Source organism: Myxine glutinosa, chromosome 12, assembly GCF_964187855.1.
Source record: "Myxine glutinosa chromosome 12, kmMyxGlut1.1, whole genome shotgun sequence".
Taxonomy (NCBI): domain Eukaryota; kingdom Metazoa; phylum Chordata; class Myxini; order Myxiniformes; family Myxinidae; genus Myxine; species Myxine glutinosa.
Genome location: NC_136272.1, coordinates 32,839,701 through 32,858,194, shown reverse-complemented (window position 1 = coordinate 32,858,194; position 18,494 = coordinate 32,839,701). Strand labels below are relative to the sequence as shown.

General features: G+C 43.2%; 1 protein-coding gene across 6 annotated transcripts in view; it reads right to left on the bottom strand.

Annotated features, from left to right (window-relative positions):
- The window catches only part of LOC137437989 (leucine-rich repeat flightless-interacting protein 2), a 107,396-nt gene that overhangs the window by 32,152 nt on the left and 56,750 nt on the right, over nt 1-18,494 (bottom strand). For all 6 annotated transcript variants that reach the window (XM_068132813.2, XM_068132815.2, XM_068132814.2 and 3 more), the window contains 3 exons: nt 18,263-18,343; nt 18,069-18,161; nt 12,357-12,449 (listed from right to left, as the gene is read on the bottom strand). In XM_068132813.2, coding sequence (XP_067988914.1) covers nt 12,357-12,449; nt 18,069-18,161; nt 18,263-18,343 — 267 coding nt within the window. The remainder of the gene's footprint in view (nt 1-12,356; nt 12,450-18,068; nt 18,162-18,262; nt 18,344-18,494) is intronic.

The window sequence follows — 18,494 nt, the reverse complement described above, 5'->3', positions numbered from 1 at the left end:
ATGAGCCATGTCTCAATTTTTTCTGTTCAGTACTTTTGGAGACATAGCGGTGCAAAGTTTTGCCGTTTTTCCAAGATGGCGGCCGAACCACGTGACCTATGACGTCATCATTAACATATTTTATTCCCCATGGAGAGTTCTTTACAATGCGCCATGTTTCAATTTTTTCTGTTCAGTACTTTCGGAGATATGGAGGTGCAAAATTTTTCGGTTTTTCCAAGATGGCGGCCGAACCACGTGACTGATGACGTCATCATGAACATGTTTTATTCCCCATGGAGAGTTCTTCACAATGAGCCATGTCTCAATTTTTTCTGTTCAGCACTGAGATATCGAGGTGCAAAATTTTTCGGTTTTTCCAAGATGGCGGCCGAACCACGTGACCCATGACGTCATCATTTGGGCACAGTATATTAGAGGGCAAGACCAATATGTGTGCAAAGTTTGGCTATTCTACGTGCAACGGTGTAGACGTAGTGCTGCAAACAGACAAACAGACAAACAGACAAACAGACAAACAGACAAATGAAAAATCGGTCAGAGACCGAGGACTTGCCGGAATTTACTTTATCGGCCATTTAGGACAAACATGGCGGCCGAACCACGTAACCGATGACATCATTAACATATTTTATTCCCCATGGAGAGTTCTTTACAATGAGCCATGTCGCAATTTTTTCTATTCAGCACTTTTGGAGATATAGAGGTGCTAAGTTTTTCGGTTTTTCCAAGATGGCGGCCGAACCACGTGACCTATGATGTCATCACTAACATATTTTATTCCCCATGGAGAGTTCTTTACAATGAGCCATGTCTCAATTTTTTCTATTCAGCACTTTCGGAGATATGGAGGTGCAAATTTTTTGTTTTTCCAAGATGGCGGCCGAACCACGTGACCAATGACGTCATCATTAACATATTTTATTCCCCATGGAGAGTTCTTTACAATGAGCCATGTCTCAATTTTTGCAATTCAGCACTTTCGGAGATGTTGAGGTGCAAAGTTTTCGGTTTTTCCAAGATGGCGGCCGAACCACGTGACCGATGACGTCATCATTAACATATTTTATTCCCCATGGAGAGTTCTTTACAATGAGCCATGTCTGAATTTTTTCTATTCAGCACTTTCAGAGATATGGAGGTGCAAAGTTTTTTCTTTTTTCCAAGATGGCGGCCGAACCACGTGACTGATGACATCATCATTAACATATTTTATTCCCCATGGAGAGTTCTTTCCAATGAGCCATGTCTCAATTTTTTCTATTCAGCACTTCCGGAGATATGGAGGTGCAAAGTTTTTCGGTTTTTCCAAGATGGCGGCCGAACCACGTGACTGATGACGTCATCCTTAACATATTTTATTCCCCATGGAGAGTTCTTTCCAATGAGCCATGTCTCAATTTTTTCTATTCAGCACTTCCGGAGGTATGGAGGTGCAAGGTTATTCGGTTTTTCCAAGATGGCGGCCGAAACACGTGACCGATGACGTCATAAATTGGGCACAGTCTATTCCAGGGCAAGACGAATATGTGTGCAAAGTTTGGCGATTCTCCGTGCAACGGTGTAGACGCAGTGCTGCAAACAGACAGACAGACAAACAGACAGACAGACAGACAGACTAACAAACGAACAGATCAACATACTTGCCGGAATATTTTTCCGGCAAGTAACAAATGAAAAATCGGTCAGAGACCGAGGACTTGCCGGAATGTACTTTTTATCGGCCATTTAGAACAAATATGGCGGCCGAACCACGTGACCGATGATATCATCATTAACATATTTTATTCCCCATGGAGAGTTCTTTACAATGAGCCATGTCTCAATTTTTTCTATTCAGCACTTTTGGAGATATAGTGGTGCAAATTTTTGCCGTTTTTCCAAGATGGCGGCCGACCACGTGACATATGACGTCATCATTAATATATTTTATTCCCCATGGAGAGTTCTTTACAATGAGCCATGTCTCAATTTTTTCTGTTCAGCACTTTTGGAGATTTTGTGGTGCAAAGTTTTGCCGTTTTTCCAAGATGGCGGCCGACCACGTGACTGATGACGTCATCATTAACATATTTTATTCCCCATGGAGAGTTCTTTACAATGAGCCATGTCTCAATTTTTTCTGTTCAGCACTTTTGGAGATATAGTGGTGCAAAGTTTTGCCGTTTTTCCAAAATGGCGGCCGACCACGTGACATATGACGTCATCATTAACATATTTTATTCCCCATGGAGAGTTCTTTACAATGAGCCATGTCTCAATTTTTTCTGTTCAGCACTTTTGGAGATTTTGTGGTGCAAAGTTTTGCCGTTTTTCCAAGATGGTGGCCGACCACGTGACTGATGACGTCATCATTAACATATTTTATTCCCCATGGAGAGTTCTTTACAATGAGCCATGTCTCAATTTTTTCTGTTCAGCACTTTTGGAGATATAGTGGTGCAAAGTTTTGCCGTTTTTCCAAAATGGCGGCCGACCACGTGACATATGACGTCATCATTAACATATTTTATTCCCCATGGAGAGTTCTTTACAATGAGCCATGTCTCAATTTTTTCTGTTCAGCACTTTTGGAGATATAGTGGTGCAACGTTTTGCCGTTTTTCCAAGATGGCGACCGAACCACGTGACTGATGACGTCATCATTTACATATTTTATTCTGCATGGAGAGTTCTTTACAATGAGCCATGTCTCAATTTTTTCTGTTCAGTACTTTCGGAGATATAGAGGTGCAACGTTTTTTGGTTTTTCCAAGATGGCGGCCGAACCACGTCACCGATGACGTCATCAATTGGGCACAGTCTATTCCAGGGCAAGACCAATGTGTGTGCAAAGTTTGGCGATTCTACGTGCAACGGTGTAGACGCAGTGCTGCAAACAGACAGACAGACAGACAAACAGACAGACAGACAGACAGACAAACAAATGAAAAATCGGTCAGACACCGAGGACTTGCCGGAATGTACTTTTTTATTGGCCATTTAGGACAAATATGGCGGCCGAACCACGTGACTGATGACGTCATCATTAACATATTTTATTCCCCATGGAGAGTTCTTTACATTGAGCCATGTCTCAATTTTTTCTATTCAGGACTTTTGGAGATGTGGAGGTGCAGAGTTTTTCGGTTTTTCCAAGATGGCGGCCGAACCACGTGACCGATGACATCATCATTAACATATTTTATTCCCCATGGAGAGTTCTTTACAATGAGCCATGTCACAATTTTTTCTATTCAGCACTTTCGGAGATATGGAGGTGCTAGGTTTTTCGGTTTTTCCAAGATGGCGGCCGACCACGTGACTGATGACGTCATCATTAACATATTTTATTCCCCATGGAGAGTTCTTTACAATGAGCCATGTCTCAATTTTTTCTGTTCAGCACTTTTGGAAATATAGTGGTGCAAAGTTTTGCCGTTTTTCCAAGATGGCGGCCGACCACGTGACATATGACATCATCATTAACATATTTTATTCCCCATTGAGAGTTCTTTACAATGAGCCATGTCTCAATTTTTTCCATTCTGCACTTTTGGAGATATAGTGGTGCAAAGTTTTCCCATTTTTCCAAGATGGCGGCCGAACCACGTGACCGATGGCGTCATCATTAACATATTTTATTCCCCATGGAGAGTTCTTTACAATGAGCCATGTCTCAATTTTTTCTGTTCAGCACTTTTGGAGATTTTGTGGTGCAAAGTTTTGCCGTTTTTCCAAGATGGCGGCCGACCACGTGACTGATGACGTCATCATTAACATATTTTATTCCCCATGGAGAGTTCTTTACAATGAGCCATGTCTCAATTATTCTGTTCAGCACTTTTGGAGATATAGTGGTGCAAAGTTTTGCCGTTTTTCCAAGATGGCGGCCGACCACGTGACATATGACGTCATCATTAACATATTTTATTCCCCATGGAGAGTTCTTTCCAATGAGCCATGTCTCAATTTTTTCTGTTCAGCACTTTTGGAGATATAGTGGCGCAACGATTTGCCGTTTTTCCAAGATGGCGACCGAACCACGTGACTGATGACGTCATCATTTACATATTTTATTCCCCATGGAGAGTTCTTTACAATGAGCCATGTCTCAATTTTTTCTGTTCAGCACTTTTGGAGATATAGTGGTGCAAATTTTTGCCGTTTTTCCAAGATGGCGGCCGACCACGTGACATATGACGTCATCATTAACATATTTTATTCCCCATGGAGAGTTCTTTACAATGAGCCATGTCTCAATTTTTTCTGTTCAGTACTTTCGGAGATATAGAGGTGCAAATTTATTCGGTTTATCCAAGATGGCGGCCGAACCACGTCACTGATGACGTCATCATTGAGGCACAGTATATTAGAGGGCAAGACCATTATGTGTGCAAAGTTTGGCGATTCTCCGTGCAACGGTGTAGACGCAGTGCTGCAAACAGACAAACAGACAGACAAACAGACAGACAAACAGACAGACAGACAAACAAACGAACAGATCAACATACTTGCCGGAAAATTTTTCCGGCAAGTAACGAACAGATCAACATACTTGCCGGAAAATTTTTCCGGCAAGTAATGAAAAATCGGTCAGAGACCGAGGACTTGCCGGAATGTACTTTTTTATCGGCCATTTAGGACAAATATGGCGGCCGAACCATGTGACCGATGACGTCATCATTAACATATATTATTCCTCATGGAGAGTTCTTTACAATGAGTCATGTCTCAATTTTTTCTATTCAGCACTTTCGGAGATATGGAGGTGCTAGGTTTTTCCAAGATGGCGGCTAAACCACGTGACCGATGACGTCATTATTAACATATTTTATTCCCCATGGAGAGTTCTTTACAATGAGTCATGTCTCAATTTTTTCTATTCAGCACTTTCAGAGATATGGAGGTGCTAGGTTTTTCGGTTTTTCCAAGATGGCGGCCGAACCACGTGACATATGACGTCATCATTAACAAATTTTATTCCCCATGGAGAGTTCTTTACAATGAGCCATGTCTCAATTTTTTCTGTTCAGCACTTTTGGAGACATAGTGGTGCAAATTTTTTGCCGTTTTTCCAAGATGGCGGCCGACCACGTGACATATGACATCATCATTTACATATTTTATTCCCCATGGAGAGTTCTTTACAATGAGCCATGTCGCAATTTTTTCTGTTCAGCACTTTCGGAGATATAGAGGTGCAAAGTTTTTCCAAGATGGCGGCCGAACCACGTGACTGATGACGTCATCATTAACATATTTGATTCCCCATGGAGAGTTCTTTACAATGAGCCATGTCTCAATTTTTTCTGTTCAGTACTTTTGGAGATATGGAGGTGCAAATTTTTTCGGTTTTTCCAAGATGGCGGCCGAACCACGCGACTGATGACGTCATCATTAACATGTTTTATTCCCCATGGAGAGTTCTTCACAATGAGCCATGTCTCAATTTTTTCTGTTCAGCACTTTGAGATATCGAGGTGCAAATTTTTTCGGTTTTTCCAAGATGGCGGCCGAACCACGTGACCGATGACGTCATCATTTGGGCACAGTATATTAGAGGTCAAGACCAATATGTGTGCCAAGTTTGGCGATTCTACGTGCAACGGTGTAGACACAGTGCTGCAAACAGACAAACAGACAAACAGACAAACAGACAAACAGACAAATGAAAAATCGGTCAGAGACCGAGGACTTGCCGGAATGTACTTTTTTATCGGCCATTTAGGACAAATATGGCGGCCGAACCACGTGACCGATGATATCATCATTAACATATTTTATTCCCCATGGAGTGATGATGGAGATGTTCCCAGCGTGATGGAGAGTTCTTTACAATGAGCCATGCCTCAATTTTTTCTATTCAGGACTTTTGGAGATGTGGAGGTGCAGAGTTTTTCGGTTTTTCCAAGATGGCGGCCGAACCACGTGACCGATGACATCATCATTAACATATTTTATTCCCCATGGAGAGTTCTTTACAATGAGCCATGTCTCAATTTTTTCTATTCAGCACTTTCGGAGATATGGAGGTGCTAGGTTTTTCGGTTTTTCCAAGATGGCGGCCGACCACGTGACTGATGACGTCATCATTAACATATTTTATTCCCCATGGAGAGTTCTTTACAATGAGCCATGTCTCAATTTTTTCTGTTCAGCACTTTTGGAGATATAGTGGTGCAAAGTTTTGCCGTTTTTCCAAGATGGCGGCCGACCACGTGACATATGACGTCATCATTAACATATTTTATTCCCCATGGAGAGTTCTTTACAATGGGCCATGTCTCAATTTTTTCTGTTCAGCACTTTTGGAGATATAGTGGCGCAACGTTTTGCCGTTTTTCCAAGATGGCGGCCGACCACGTGACATATGACGTCATCATTAACATATTTTATTCCCCATGGAGAGTTCTTTACAATGAGCCATGTCTCAATTTTGTCTGTTCAGTACTTTCGGAGATATAGAGGTGCAACATTTTTCGGTTTTTCCAAGATGGCGGCCGAACCACGTCACCGATGACTTCATCAATTGGGCACAGTCTATTCCAGGGGAAGACCAATATGTGTGCAAAGTTTGGCGATTCTACGTCCAACGGTGTAGACGCAGTGCTGCAAACAGACAGACAAACAGACAGACAGACAGACAAACAGACAAACAAACGAACAGATCAACATACTAGCCGGAATTTTTTCCGGCAAGTAACAAACGAACAGATCAACATACTTGCCGGAATTTTTTCCGGCAAGTAACAAACGAACAGATCAACATACTTGCCGGAATCTTTTCCGGCAAGTAACAAACAGACAGACAGACAGACAAATGAAAAATCGGTCAGAGACCGAGGACTTGCCGGAATGTACTTTTATATCGGCCATTTAGGACAAATATGACGGCTGAACCACGTGACCGATGACGTCATCATGAACATATTTTATTCCCCATGGAGAGTTCTTTGCAATGAGCCATGTCTCAATTCTTTCTGTTCAGCACTTTCGGAGATATGGAGGTGCAAGGTTTTTCGGTTTTTCCAAGATGGCGGCCGAACCACGTGACCGATGACGTCATCATTAACATATTTTATTCCCCATGGAGAGTTCTTTACAATGAGCCATGTCTCAATTTTTTCGGTTCAGCACTTTCGGAGATATGGAGGTGCAAAGTTTTTCGGTTTTTCCAAGATGGCGGCCGAACCACGTGACCGATGACGTCATCAATTGGGCACAGTCTATTCCCGGGCAAGACCAATACGTGTGCAAAGTTTGGCGATTCTACGGTGTAGACGTAGTGCTGCAAACAGACAGACAGACAGACAGACAGACAGACAAACAGACAAACAGACAAACAGATCAACATACTTGCCGGAATTTTTTTCCGGCAAGTAACAAACAGACAAACCAACCGATCAACATACTTGCCGGAACCTTTTCCGGCAAGTAATAACGCATAAGAACAACCAATATACTTGAAAAATCTTTGATTTTCACAAGAAACAAACAGACAGACAGGGGTGAAAACATAACCCCCATCCACCGCTGGTGGCGGAGGTGAAACTACAAAAAACAAAAAAGACGATTTTAAGTGACCTTGGCCTTTTTACCTCAAAAGCAATAGGCTTCAGTGACCCAATATGCAAACCCTGTTCAAATTTCAAATCAATCAGATGAAAAAGTGATGATTTTATGCAACCTTGACCTTTGACCTTTTGCGCTAAAAAAAAAAACAATCAGCTTCTAGTTTTTGTTGGTGAACCAATTCAATGACACAATGAAAATTTGATGACAAAGCTCAAATGGTAAATTAAAATTTCAGGTCAATTGGATGAAAATTTATGCTTTTAGGTGATGCAAACCTTTGACCATTTGACAAAATTATGAATTTGACTTCTCCATATTTTCATGTGAAAGCTTTGTTGAAAATTTGATGACAAAAGCTCAAATGGTAAAAAGTTAGGGCCCAGACAGACGTAGACAGACGGATGGACGGACGGGGACACACGCACACACACACACACACACACACACACACACACACACACACACACACACACACACACACACACACACGACTGCAAACCCCGGTCAGCCCTGTGTTTCAAGGCAGGGTGATTCATCAAAGTGTGTGCTGTCCCTCGGATGGCCGTTAAACAGGCGTCCCATCTGCCAGCATTCATTGGTGGACGTAAACGATCTCACACTGTCCTTCATGAAGAGTAGGTGAGGTATCGCTGGCACCATGAACAAATTACAAATTCCTGCCCTAACTACTTGAACAGCCCTAACCTGCCCTAACTAGCTGCCCTAACCAGCCAGTCCGTGAAGACTAGGCCCAATCTTCCCCCGGCCGACCCACAAGAATAGGTGGGTTAATAATGGCTGCTAAAAAGAAGAAGTGCTATCATACCACAATAGATAGCACAAGGCTGCATCTGGAGCCTTTGTTGCTATCATACCACAATAAATAATACATCACCAAGATAGCATACCAAAATAGATAGCATCAAAACAACATGTGGTGCCCTTGGTACTACATTGCCACACGAGAGAACACCAAGACTATGGCGCCTCCTACAGGCCTACAGGATGTTTGATGTCTAGTGGAATGCTGAATGGGTATTAACAAGACCGATAGTCTAACAACGGAGTAGCCGGGCTCGTTTGATACTTTACTTGATGAGTATAGTATGACCTGGGTGGGGATACCAGTTAGCAAATAATTTAAGTATTACATTTTTTTGACTTCAGGCATGGACGGCCGGTTCGTGAATGACTTGGGTAAAAAAAACGGCGAATGGCAAACGATGAACCAATAAATTCCACATTCCTGTGCCAACTTCAGTCAAACGCCAGCTGTTGACAGCAGGTTCTCTATATTTTCATTCCAAACAGCATCGTTCATCATTCCAATCACAAATTAATACTACATAATTAATATATCAAAATATAATGTTAAATCATGATTGTATCGAGATATCATCAAACCAGCGAACCATCATCTGTTCACTTCCGGATTCTTGGAATGGAGCAAGGTCCATGTTGATCGCATTTCAAAATCACAGTTGTATTGAAGAATTTCTGAATCCTCCTACCTACCTTACGACACCTGCTGGGACCCCAAAACGTTCCACAGAAGGTTATTTTATTTCCTTTTAATAAAACTAGGGCATGCCCGTACTATATATAAGCTAGGACGTGCCCGTACGTGGGTGCCCGTTCCTTGCAAAAAAAAAAAAACTGCAAAAAAAAAAAAAACTGCAAAAAAAAAACAATGGTTTGGTCCATTCGCAACGACCACAGAACCCCCCCCCTCTATTTACATGAATGGTTTGGTCCATTCGCAAAGCCAAAGCGAACGACCACAGAACCCCCCCCTCTATTTACATGAATGGTTTGGTCCATTCGCAAAGCCAAAGCGAACGACCACAGAACCCCCCCCCCTCTATTTACATGAATGGTTTGGTCCATTCGCAACGGCAAAGCGAACGGCGAACGGCTAAATCGCCATAGCTCGGTAAGTACTTGTCCGATTAATTTCAAACCTTGAAAAGGCACATCCTCGGGTCCCCAGCAATATACCTGGCAAGTTTCAAGTATATCGGACCGGTAGTTGTCGAGAAACAGCGGTCACAGACAAACGTACAGACGTACAGACGTACAGACGTACAAACGTACAAACGTACAGAGATTACTGGAATTATAGATAGATATACAACTGTAGTGGTTACTAAATGCGTCCCTTTACTAAATTTTACTAAAATTTACTTTACTTAAATTTACTTAAAAATTTACTTAAATTTACTTAAATTACTTTAAAATTTACTTAAAAATTTACTAAAATTTACTAAAATTACTAAATCCTGATCGGTGTACGCTTGTGGGGACATACGGACAGACAAACACCGTTCTAGATGGTATTGCCCTATGGGCTACGCAGTAAAAATAAAATAATGGTTTTTAAGAGGGACAGCAATTTGCATTTTATTAATTATCAAATAATAAACGAATCATTGAAAAATAAAGTCCACAATTCAAAAAAAAGCATAACGATGAATCTTTCCGAAGAAGGCAGCACAGTTGAAAAATGTGTGCATAATCTTTGTCATGTCTGATAACATCTTTGATCATATGAAGCACAAGGTTCTGGGGCAGCATCAATGGCTGAGGGTGTGGCTGTGCCGCTGATGCAATGTTCTCTGCAGGTCAGGGCAGGAATTTGTAATTTGGCCATGGTACCAGCAATAGCTCGTGGAGGACACCGTTTGATCTTTAACGTCCACCAACGAATGCTGGGAGATGGGACGCAAGTTTAACGCCCATCCAAGGGACGGCACACACATTGATGAATCACCATGCCTGTGAAACACCAAACTGACAGTTTATAGCAAGGTCAGGAGTTGAACCCAGGTTAGACAGCTTCAAGATGAGTGTGCGTACCTTTAGGTCCAGGCCATCCTGCCATCCTATGGCTGATAACTGGTAGGCCATAACCGAGCATTCTTTGGAGCCATTTATGTGTTGTGTCACATAGAATTTCGTTGAGAGTTTTACAAACCCTTCAATGCCCCCTTCTCCATAACATATGACCGTTCCCTACGCTCTCATTCCCATCTCCTCAAGATGTCTCTCTTCTCTCCCCACTCCTCCTTTAACCCCCTTTTCCTCACCTATAATTTTTTTTTTTTTAACAGAGTCCAAGGCTCATGGAGGAGATGCCACACAAATCACATGCACACATTCAGACAGAGACACCAGACAACACAGAACCTGACTTAATTAAACATCAGACAAGCACAGCTGGTGACTTTGCGGAAAGTGATGCAACTTCTCAGAGCACTCTAGGTGGTGGAAACACCATCTTGTGACGTCACTTATTTTCTCTCTGCAGTCAGCAGGGCAATTAAAGAGAAATCTCCCATCTCCCGCTCCCCCCGATCCTTATGAGATGCCATCCACGGGGTTCATCCATGCTCTACCCTCCAAATGCTGAGTGCCGAGCGAGGATGCAGTGCCTTGTTTCGTCTTTAATATGACTCGGCCAAGGTCAAAATCGAACGGCCGACCTACCAGACTCAGAGCAGACTCTCTAACCACAATGCTGCAGAGTCTAGTAAGTTCTCTTTTCAAGCGAGTTTCACATTTCTTCCTCTTATGTTGTTGCTGTAGCAATATGTTCCACAAGCATATTGCATGCCCATCTGTGAGTCTCAATGAGGATGTAAAATGAAGTAAAACACACAAAAAAGCATATTTTATAACACATAGTTGTTGTTGCTGCTGTTGGCATGGCTGTGGTAGTCATTGTTTGTGTGCACCTTCCATGTAATCTATATTATAAGCGTGAAAGGTTGTCTGTTTATTTGTTCTGAAACAGCGTCGCCATTTCTCAACGGATCTTCAGCAAATTTGGCACGGGGGTCCCTATGCACCACAGAATCACTGATGAACCAAAAAATTCCACCGCCCCACACCCGCCCCGGGGACCAAATTTGCCATTTCTCAACGGATCTTCAGCAAATTTGGCACGGGGGTCCCTATGCACCACAGAATTACTGATGAACCCAAAAAATTCCACCGCCCCCCACATCCACCCCCGCCCCTCCGGGGACCAAATTTGACATTTCTGCACTGCCTCCAAATCAGCTATTTCATCCTAGGATACCCACATTCACTCAGAAACGTGAGCCACTCCCCTTCCTCTCCTGCCTCCCCCCTCCCCCCTTTCCCTCCTCCGCCCCCTTCCCTCCTCTCCCCATTCCCCCCATTTCTCCTCCCCTTCTCCCTTCTCCCCTCTCCCTTCCCCTTCCCCCCTCCCTTTCACCTTCTCCCCCTCCCCTCCCCCCTTCCCCTCCCATCCCCTTCCCTCCTCCTCCCTTCCCCCCTCACCCCCTCCCCTTCCCTCCCTCCCGGCAACGCCGGGTACTTCTGCTAGTATTATATATTCTTATATTGCATTGAGAAGGATTACTATGTATAATTTTGTGTGCTCCTTCCATGACCGTCACGCTTTATTCTAAAGGGTTCCTGCAATCGTACTGTCGGAACCGCTACATTAAATATCCAGGTCCTGCTTTTTCCTCTTTTCCTCCAGGAAAGACAGGCTTTTACAACAGGAACATTGTGATTAACCGGACAAAAACTTTTGTCCCAAGTAAATCGATCATTAGCTTTCCAACGGTGCCATTTTTATTATCCGAGGACATTAGGAATCTTTTAAAATAAAGTGTGACGCCCTGGACACGGACACTTTTTTTTACAATTTCACAATGATGAACAAACTGGGATAATTTTAGGTTTTGCTCCAACGTTATGATTACAGGTGTATATTACTGGCTCAACCAAGACAACAAGACAGAGAGAGGGAGAGAGAGATTGGATACCTCAATGCGCCTGTCCTTCCAGTTTAGAACCTCACGCAGGTCGAGGACTTCCTGCGTCACCGTCGCATGTTGTTGCTGTAGCTGTGCTTTCTCCTGTTGTCATGTATGTTGGGTTACAAAGGGCGAGGTAAAGAACATGGCAGTTTCAAACCATTGGTATAACAGCTCTATATCTATGTCTCAAGCTCATTACCCTATTCCAGTATCTACATTTCAACCCTTCCCTCTCTAAATTGCACGCTTCCCCTTAGTGGTAATTATCTTTGAATCACGGTACAATTGACACGATTTTCACAATGAAGCAACTCCAAGAGAAGGCCATTGAGCAGTATATGCCACTCTACATCGTTTTAATCGACTTTTTCAAAACATTTGATTCAATTGACAGATCTGGTTTATGGACACTTCTATCCAAATATGCTTGCCTAGAGAGGTTTGTCACCATATTACATCAGTTCCACCAATAAATGAAAGGACAAGTCTCGATTGGAAGCCGGACTTCAGACCCATTCCCGGTCAACCATGAAGTCAAACACAGATGCGTACTCGCACCTACTTTTTCACATTATTTCCTTGCTGCTGTGCTTAAGGATGCCTAAAAGAACCTTGGAAATGGTGTATAAATGCAGTCCAGAACTGGTTTTTACAGCATAGTCCGTAGGGCAAAGCCGTATGGAACAGTGTTTGTCTGTCCGTATGTATGTATGTCCCTCACAAATGTACACCAATCAGAGCTGATGTGATGTGATTACGTCTGTGATATCATTACGGTGTATGACGGCTGACTCCACACGCCGCCATTTTGATTATGATGTCATTATGACGTACGACGACTGAATCCACACACCACCATTTTGCTTTAATGCTGGTTTCTTAATACAGTTGTATCGTTTTTGTAATAATAATAACGTCAACTAGAACGGGCACTCGGTAGAGCGCATACCTTCGCCGCAGCTACTGTTCTGTACTTGGCATGGGAGTGTAGGGAACAGAACAACAAAAATACGATTTTGACCTTTTCGTGACCTTGACCTTGACCTTTGACCCGATTGCTCCCAAAATCTAATCAAATGTGTCCCGTATAATAACCAATCATCCCACCAAATTTCATGCAATTCGGTTGAATACTTTTTGAGTTATGCGAATAACATACACACACACACACAGACATACAAATAAATACACAGCGATCAAAACATAACCTTCCGCTTTTGCGAAGGTAATAATAATAATAATAATTTAGTAAACATAATTGCAACACTGCAATCCCTTTGTCGTGACTGCAAAGTTAAGGGATTGAAGTGGTGTATGGTTGGTTCATTGTTGACTCGAAACATATAGAATAAACCAGTGTCTCAATGCAATCTCTTCACTTTCATGGTGACAGACAGCTTAGAGACTTAGAGTACTTCAAAAAAAATTTAATACTTACATTATTTGTTAACTGGTATCTCCACCGAGGTCAAACTATCCCCTTCAACTAAAGTATCCAACAAGCCCTGCTACACCAATGTTAGACTTTCGGTCTTGTTTTTTTAAATGAGATATCTCCTGCCACAAAGTCTTTAAGGCCACTCGAGGTGGGGGCTACACAAAGGAAAGTATAGATATTAGACAGAAAGGTGGTATTCCTCTTGACATTCCTCTTGAATTGAGGGAGGTTGGGATAGAGTGGAAAGCAGGATGCAGGTAAACTGTTCCAGAATGATGCCGTGCAGGGGAGAAAACGAGAAGAATACCTCATAGTCTTACTCCTGGGGACAGATACAGTGTATGGATGGGAAAAAACTACCAAACGTGCAGAGCAACTGAAAGTATGCTCAGGTGGAACAACCTGTGTGAGACCCTCAGAGCACATTCCATGGTAATATCTGCAGAAAAGGCTCAATGAAGCAACAGAGCAGCGGACTGAGTGAGGTTGCAGGGATGATGCCAACTCCTGTCCCACCAGAATGGCAGCACATCGCTGGATTCTGTCAAGAAGAGATAGGTGACAGGCCAGAGCACCAGCCCAAATATGGCAATGGTACTTCATGACAGAACATGTAGTGGCGTTTTATAGATGGAGCATAGCAGCTTGGGAAAGGTATCGCCGAGCACGAAATAAGCAGACAAGGTGCTGGGAGGCTCTTTTTGCTCTAACATGGATGCACTTTTCCCAGTTGAGGTTTGAGATGATAGCCAATCCAAGTAGACGGATAACAGGGAGTTCCTGCAAAGGTGAATAATCCATAGACAGGGTGGGCAAACAAGGTGATCTTGAACGAGACAGAGACAACAAGGTGGTGTTTTTTTGGTTGAAAGTAACAAAGCAGTCTTTTCCCCAGTTGATCACACTCTCTAGGTCCTGATTGAGAGTGGTACTTGCATGGTCACGGGTATGAGGAGACAAGGTTCCTGGGTGGGTGGTATACAGTGTTGAGTTATCTGCGTAAATGCCTAATTGAGAAACAATACAATCAGGCAGATCATTGATATACAACAAGAACAATATTGGACCCAACATCGACCCCGGAGGAACACCAGCATTCATATTATGGATAGGGAATGACTGTCCCTCATGTACCACAGAGATTTGACGATTTGCAAGGAAGTCAGAGATTGTATCAAGCAATTTTCCAGAAATGCCATATGATTTTAGCTTATGGATGAGGCCCTTGTGCCACACTTTGAAAAAAGCCATCGAGATGTCGAGAGCATCAACCCTGGCTTCTCCACGGGGATCCAAAGCCCAATTCACATGTTCAGTGATTAGGGATAGAACATCACCAGTGCAGGGGAGAAATTGAATGAACCTTGAATGTCGAATGTTTTAATAATAATAATAATAATTCATTTATTTTGTATAGCGCTTTTCCAGAAGCCCAAAGGCGCTTTGACAGAGTGGCAAACATAATGCATAACAATACATGAAAACAACAATTGCAAAAAGACAAGAATCAATAGGGAAATATTTAAAGCAAAAGGAGGGAGAAGGAGAAGAGATAGTCAGGGGTTAAATGCTGTGGGTTGAATGTTGAATGCAGTGTTGAACAGGTGGGTCTTTAGTGATGTTTTGAATGTGGTGAGTGAGGAGGAGTCTCTGATGGTGTGAGGTAGTGAGTTCCAGAGGGTGGGAGCAGCGATGGAGAAGGCCCTGTCCCCCCAGGATCTGAATTTGGTCCGGATGGAGGGGGTCAGGAGGTTGGTACCAGCAGAGCGGAGGTTGCGGGTGGGAGTGTGTCTGGAGAGGAGGTCAGCCAGGTAGGATGGGGCCAGGTTATGGAGGGCTTTGTATGTCAAGAGGAGGATTTTGTACTGGATTCTCTGGGGGATGGGGAGCCAGTGAAGCTTGTAAAGGACGGGGGTGATGTGGTCACGGGTCCGGGAATGGGTGAGTAGACGGGCAGCGGAGTTCTGAATGTATTGGAGTTTATTGGTGATTTTTGAGGGTGAACCATAGAGGAGGCTATTGCAGTAGTCCAGACGGGAGGTGATGAAGGCGTGGATGAGGGTTTCTGCAGCCGTGGAGGATAGGGATGAGCGGAGACGGGCGATGTTTTTCAGGTGAAAGAAGGCTGACTTTGTGATCTGTTTAGTGTATTTGTCGAAGGAAAGGGTTTGGTCAAAGATGACGCCAAGATTCCGGATGTGAGGGGAGGTGGATACTGGGATACCGTCGATGTTGAGGGCAAAGTTATGGGTGGATTTTGTGAGCGTTTTTGGGCCAATGATGATTATTTCAGATTTATCACAGTTAAGCTTGAGGAAGTTGATTTGAAGCCAGGATTTTATTTCAGTGATGCAGTTTGTCAGGATAGAGTGGGTGTCGGTGGAGACGGACTTGGTGGAGATGAAAAGCTGGATGTCATCGGCGAAGCAGTGGAATTGGAGACCATGACGGCGGATTAAGTGACCGAGCGGGGACAGGTAAAGGATGAAGAGGAGGGGGCCAAGAACTGAACCTTGGGGGACACCTTGGGGGAGGGGAGCAGTGGGGGATTTGCAGTTATTGATGGAGATGAACTGGCATCTGTCAGAGAGGTATGATTTAATCCAAGAGAGGGCAGTGCCGGTAACGTTAAAGGTGGATTCGAGTCGGGTGAGGAGGATAGTGTGATCGATGGTGTCAAAGGCAGCGCTGAGGTCGAGGAGGACGAGAATGTTGAGGTTGCCAGCGTCAGAGGAGAGGAGAAGGTCGTTGGTGATTTTGAGGAGAGCAGTTTCAGTACTGTGGTTGGAGCGGAATCCGGATTGGAATGTTTCATACAGGTTATTGGCAGAGAGATGATGTTTGAGTTGAGTGGCTACAGCGCGTTCCAAAACTTTTGACAGAAAGGGTAGGTTGGAGATGGGTCTGAAGTTGTTTAGGGTGTCAGGGTTTAGACCAGGTTTTTTTAGAATGGGGGTAACAGCAGCAATTTTGAGGGAAGGTGGGACGATGCCTGTAGACAGGGAGGAGAACCATACTGGACTTGAGTTATGACGTTGTGGATTTTGGACATGGGAAGTTATTCAATGTTGCGCCACTGAAAACTAAAGTAAGATCCCAGAAATCTTTCCAGGCGACCGCTTATAAACAGATGACTCAGTGCTACACGCACATTCCCAGCATGAGATCCAGGAAATCTCTGACCATTTCACTACAGTTGTCACAAGCTTTGGTCTTGCAATCAACATAAGAAAGACATCCTTTTTCAACTGAGGCCAAATGACCAGTGCTTATGAACCTACAGTGTATATAGCTGGATCACCTCTCTGGGTGGTAGAGAAAGTTCACCAATCGTGGCAGCACTGTATCAAATGATAACAACTATAGTAACATGCAGCACTGTCCAGCTGCATTCAGGCTGCCACCTCTGCCTTTGTAATGCTCCCTTAAATAATCTGGTCAGAGCATACCATTCTCACTTCTACAAAGTGTGAAAAAGGTCGATTGGCCGTTGTCCTCAGTACACCCAGCAGAGACATTCATACTGTATAGATGTCACATATTCAAGCTAGCACATGAAATACAATGCCTTCTCTAATACATTCTTGGAATCTCAGGGAAAGATAAGATTACAAACAGATAAGATTACAAGTGCTCAAGCATGCAGACATGCACAGTATGGAGACCATCCTAATCAAAACCCAACTCAACTGAGTTGGCCATGTGATACGCATAGGAGATTCAAGGCTAGCTAAATTTGTTCTATTTGCTTAGCTTACCTCAGTGCAGGGAGTAGGATACAGGGTGGACAGTGCCTGCGTTCAAGAGTTAGCTCGTTAACAGAATGTTTAACTAACGGGATGTTTAACACTGACCTATGACCTATTGATCCCTTAAATCTAATAAATTCATCATTGCACTATTATACATACTTGCACCAAGTTTGACTTGGTTCTCTTCAGCCATTCTTAAGTTATCTCAGAAATGAAAACCTATCATGGACGGACGGATGTACGGACAATTCTAAAACATAATGCCTCCAGCGACTTCGTCGGAGGCGTAGAAGAGTTGTTCCGAAGGCCAAAATGCATGGTCATACAAGATATGCTTGCTGCTTATGCCTTGGGAAACATCTACACTGTTTGACACCCATTAACACGGAGTGTACCAGGAAGCAAAACAACATAGGATGCCTCATATATTAATCACCCAACACCTCATCAGTGATGTCATCATTCACATGATATTGGATTGATCAATCACAAAAACAGTGTAAAAGGTGACATTTTGATCAACCTGACCTTTATCAGCACATCCTGTTGTCCCAGGTTCTCTTGGAGCTCCGCATTCTTGTGTTTGAGAAGAGCCTCACTCTGTCGGTGCCTGGAAAGCTCCTGAAACAAAAATCGGAAGTGCTCATTTGAACAACTCCCTCATCTCAACATTTATGGATTCTGTGATAAATGAAAGGTCCAGTTCTCTCACGATTATGCACCTGGTTCAAGATATTCTGCTCTTTTTTCTTTACTGCCATATGTTCCTCCATATCCTCCAAAGTGTCTCGGAGGAGTTCCACCTATGAAAAAAAAAAAAAGTCCAATCCTCTTACTCTGCACCTTTGATCAACTTTTTAAAATGTCCTTCCTAATTTCCATCACATTTCTTTTTCTGAGAAGGTGCATTTTATAGAAGAAGATAATGTGAGGCCGAACCAAAAAGCATATTTT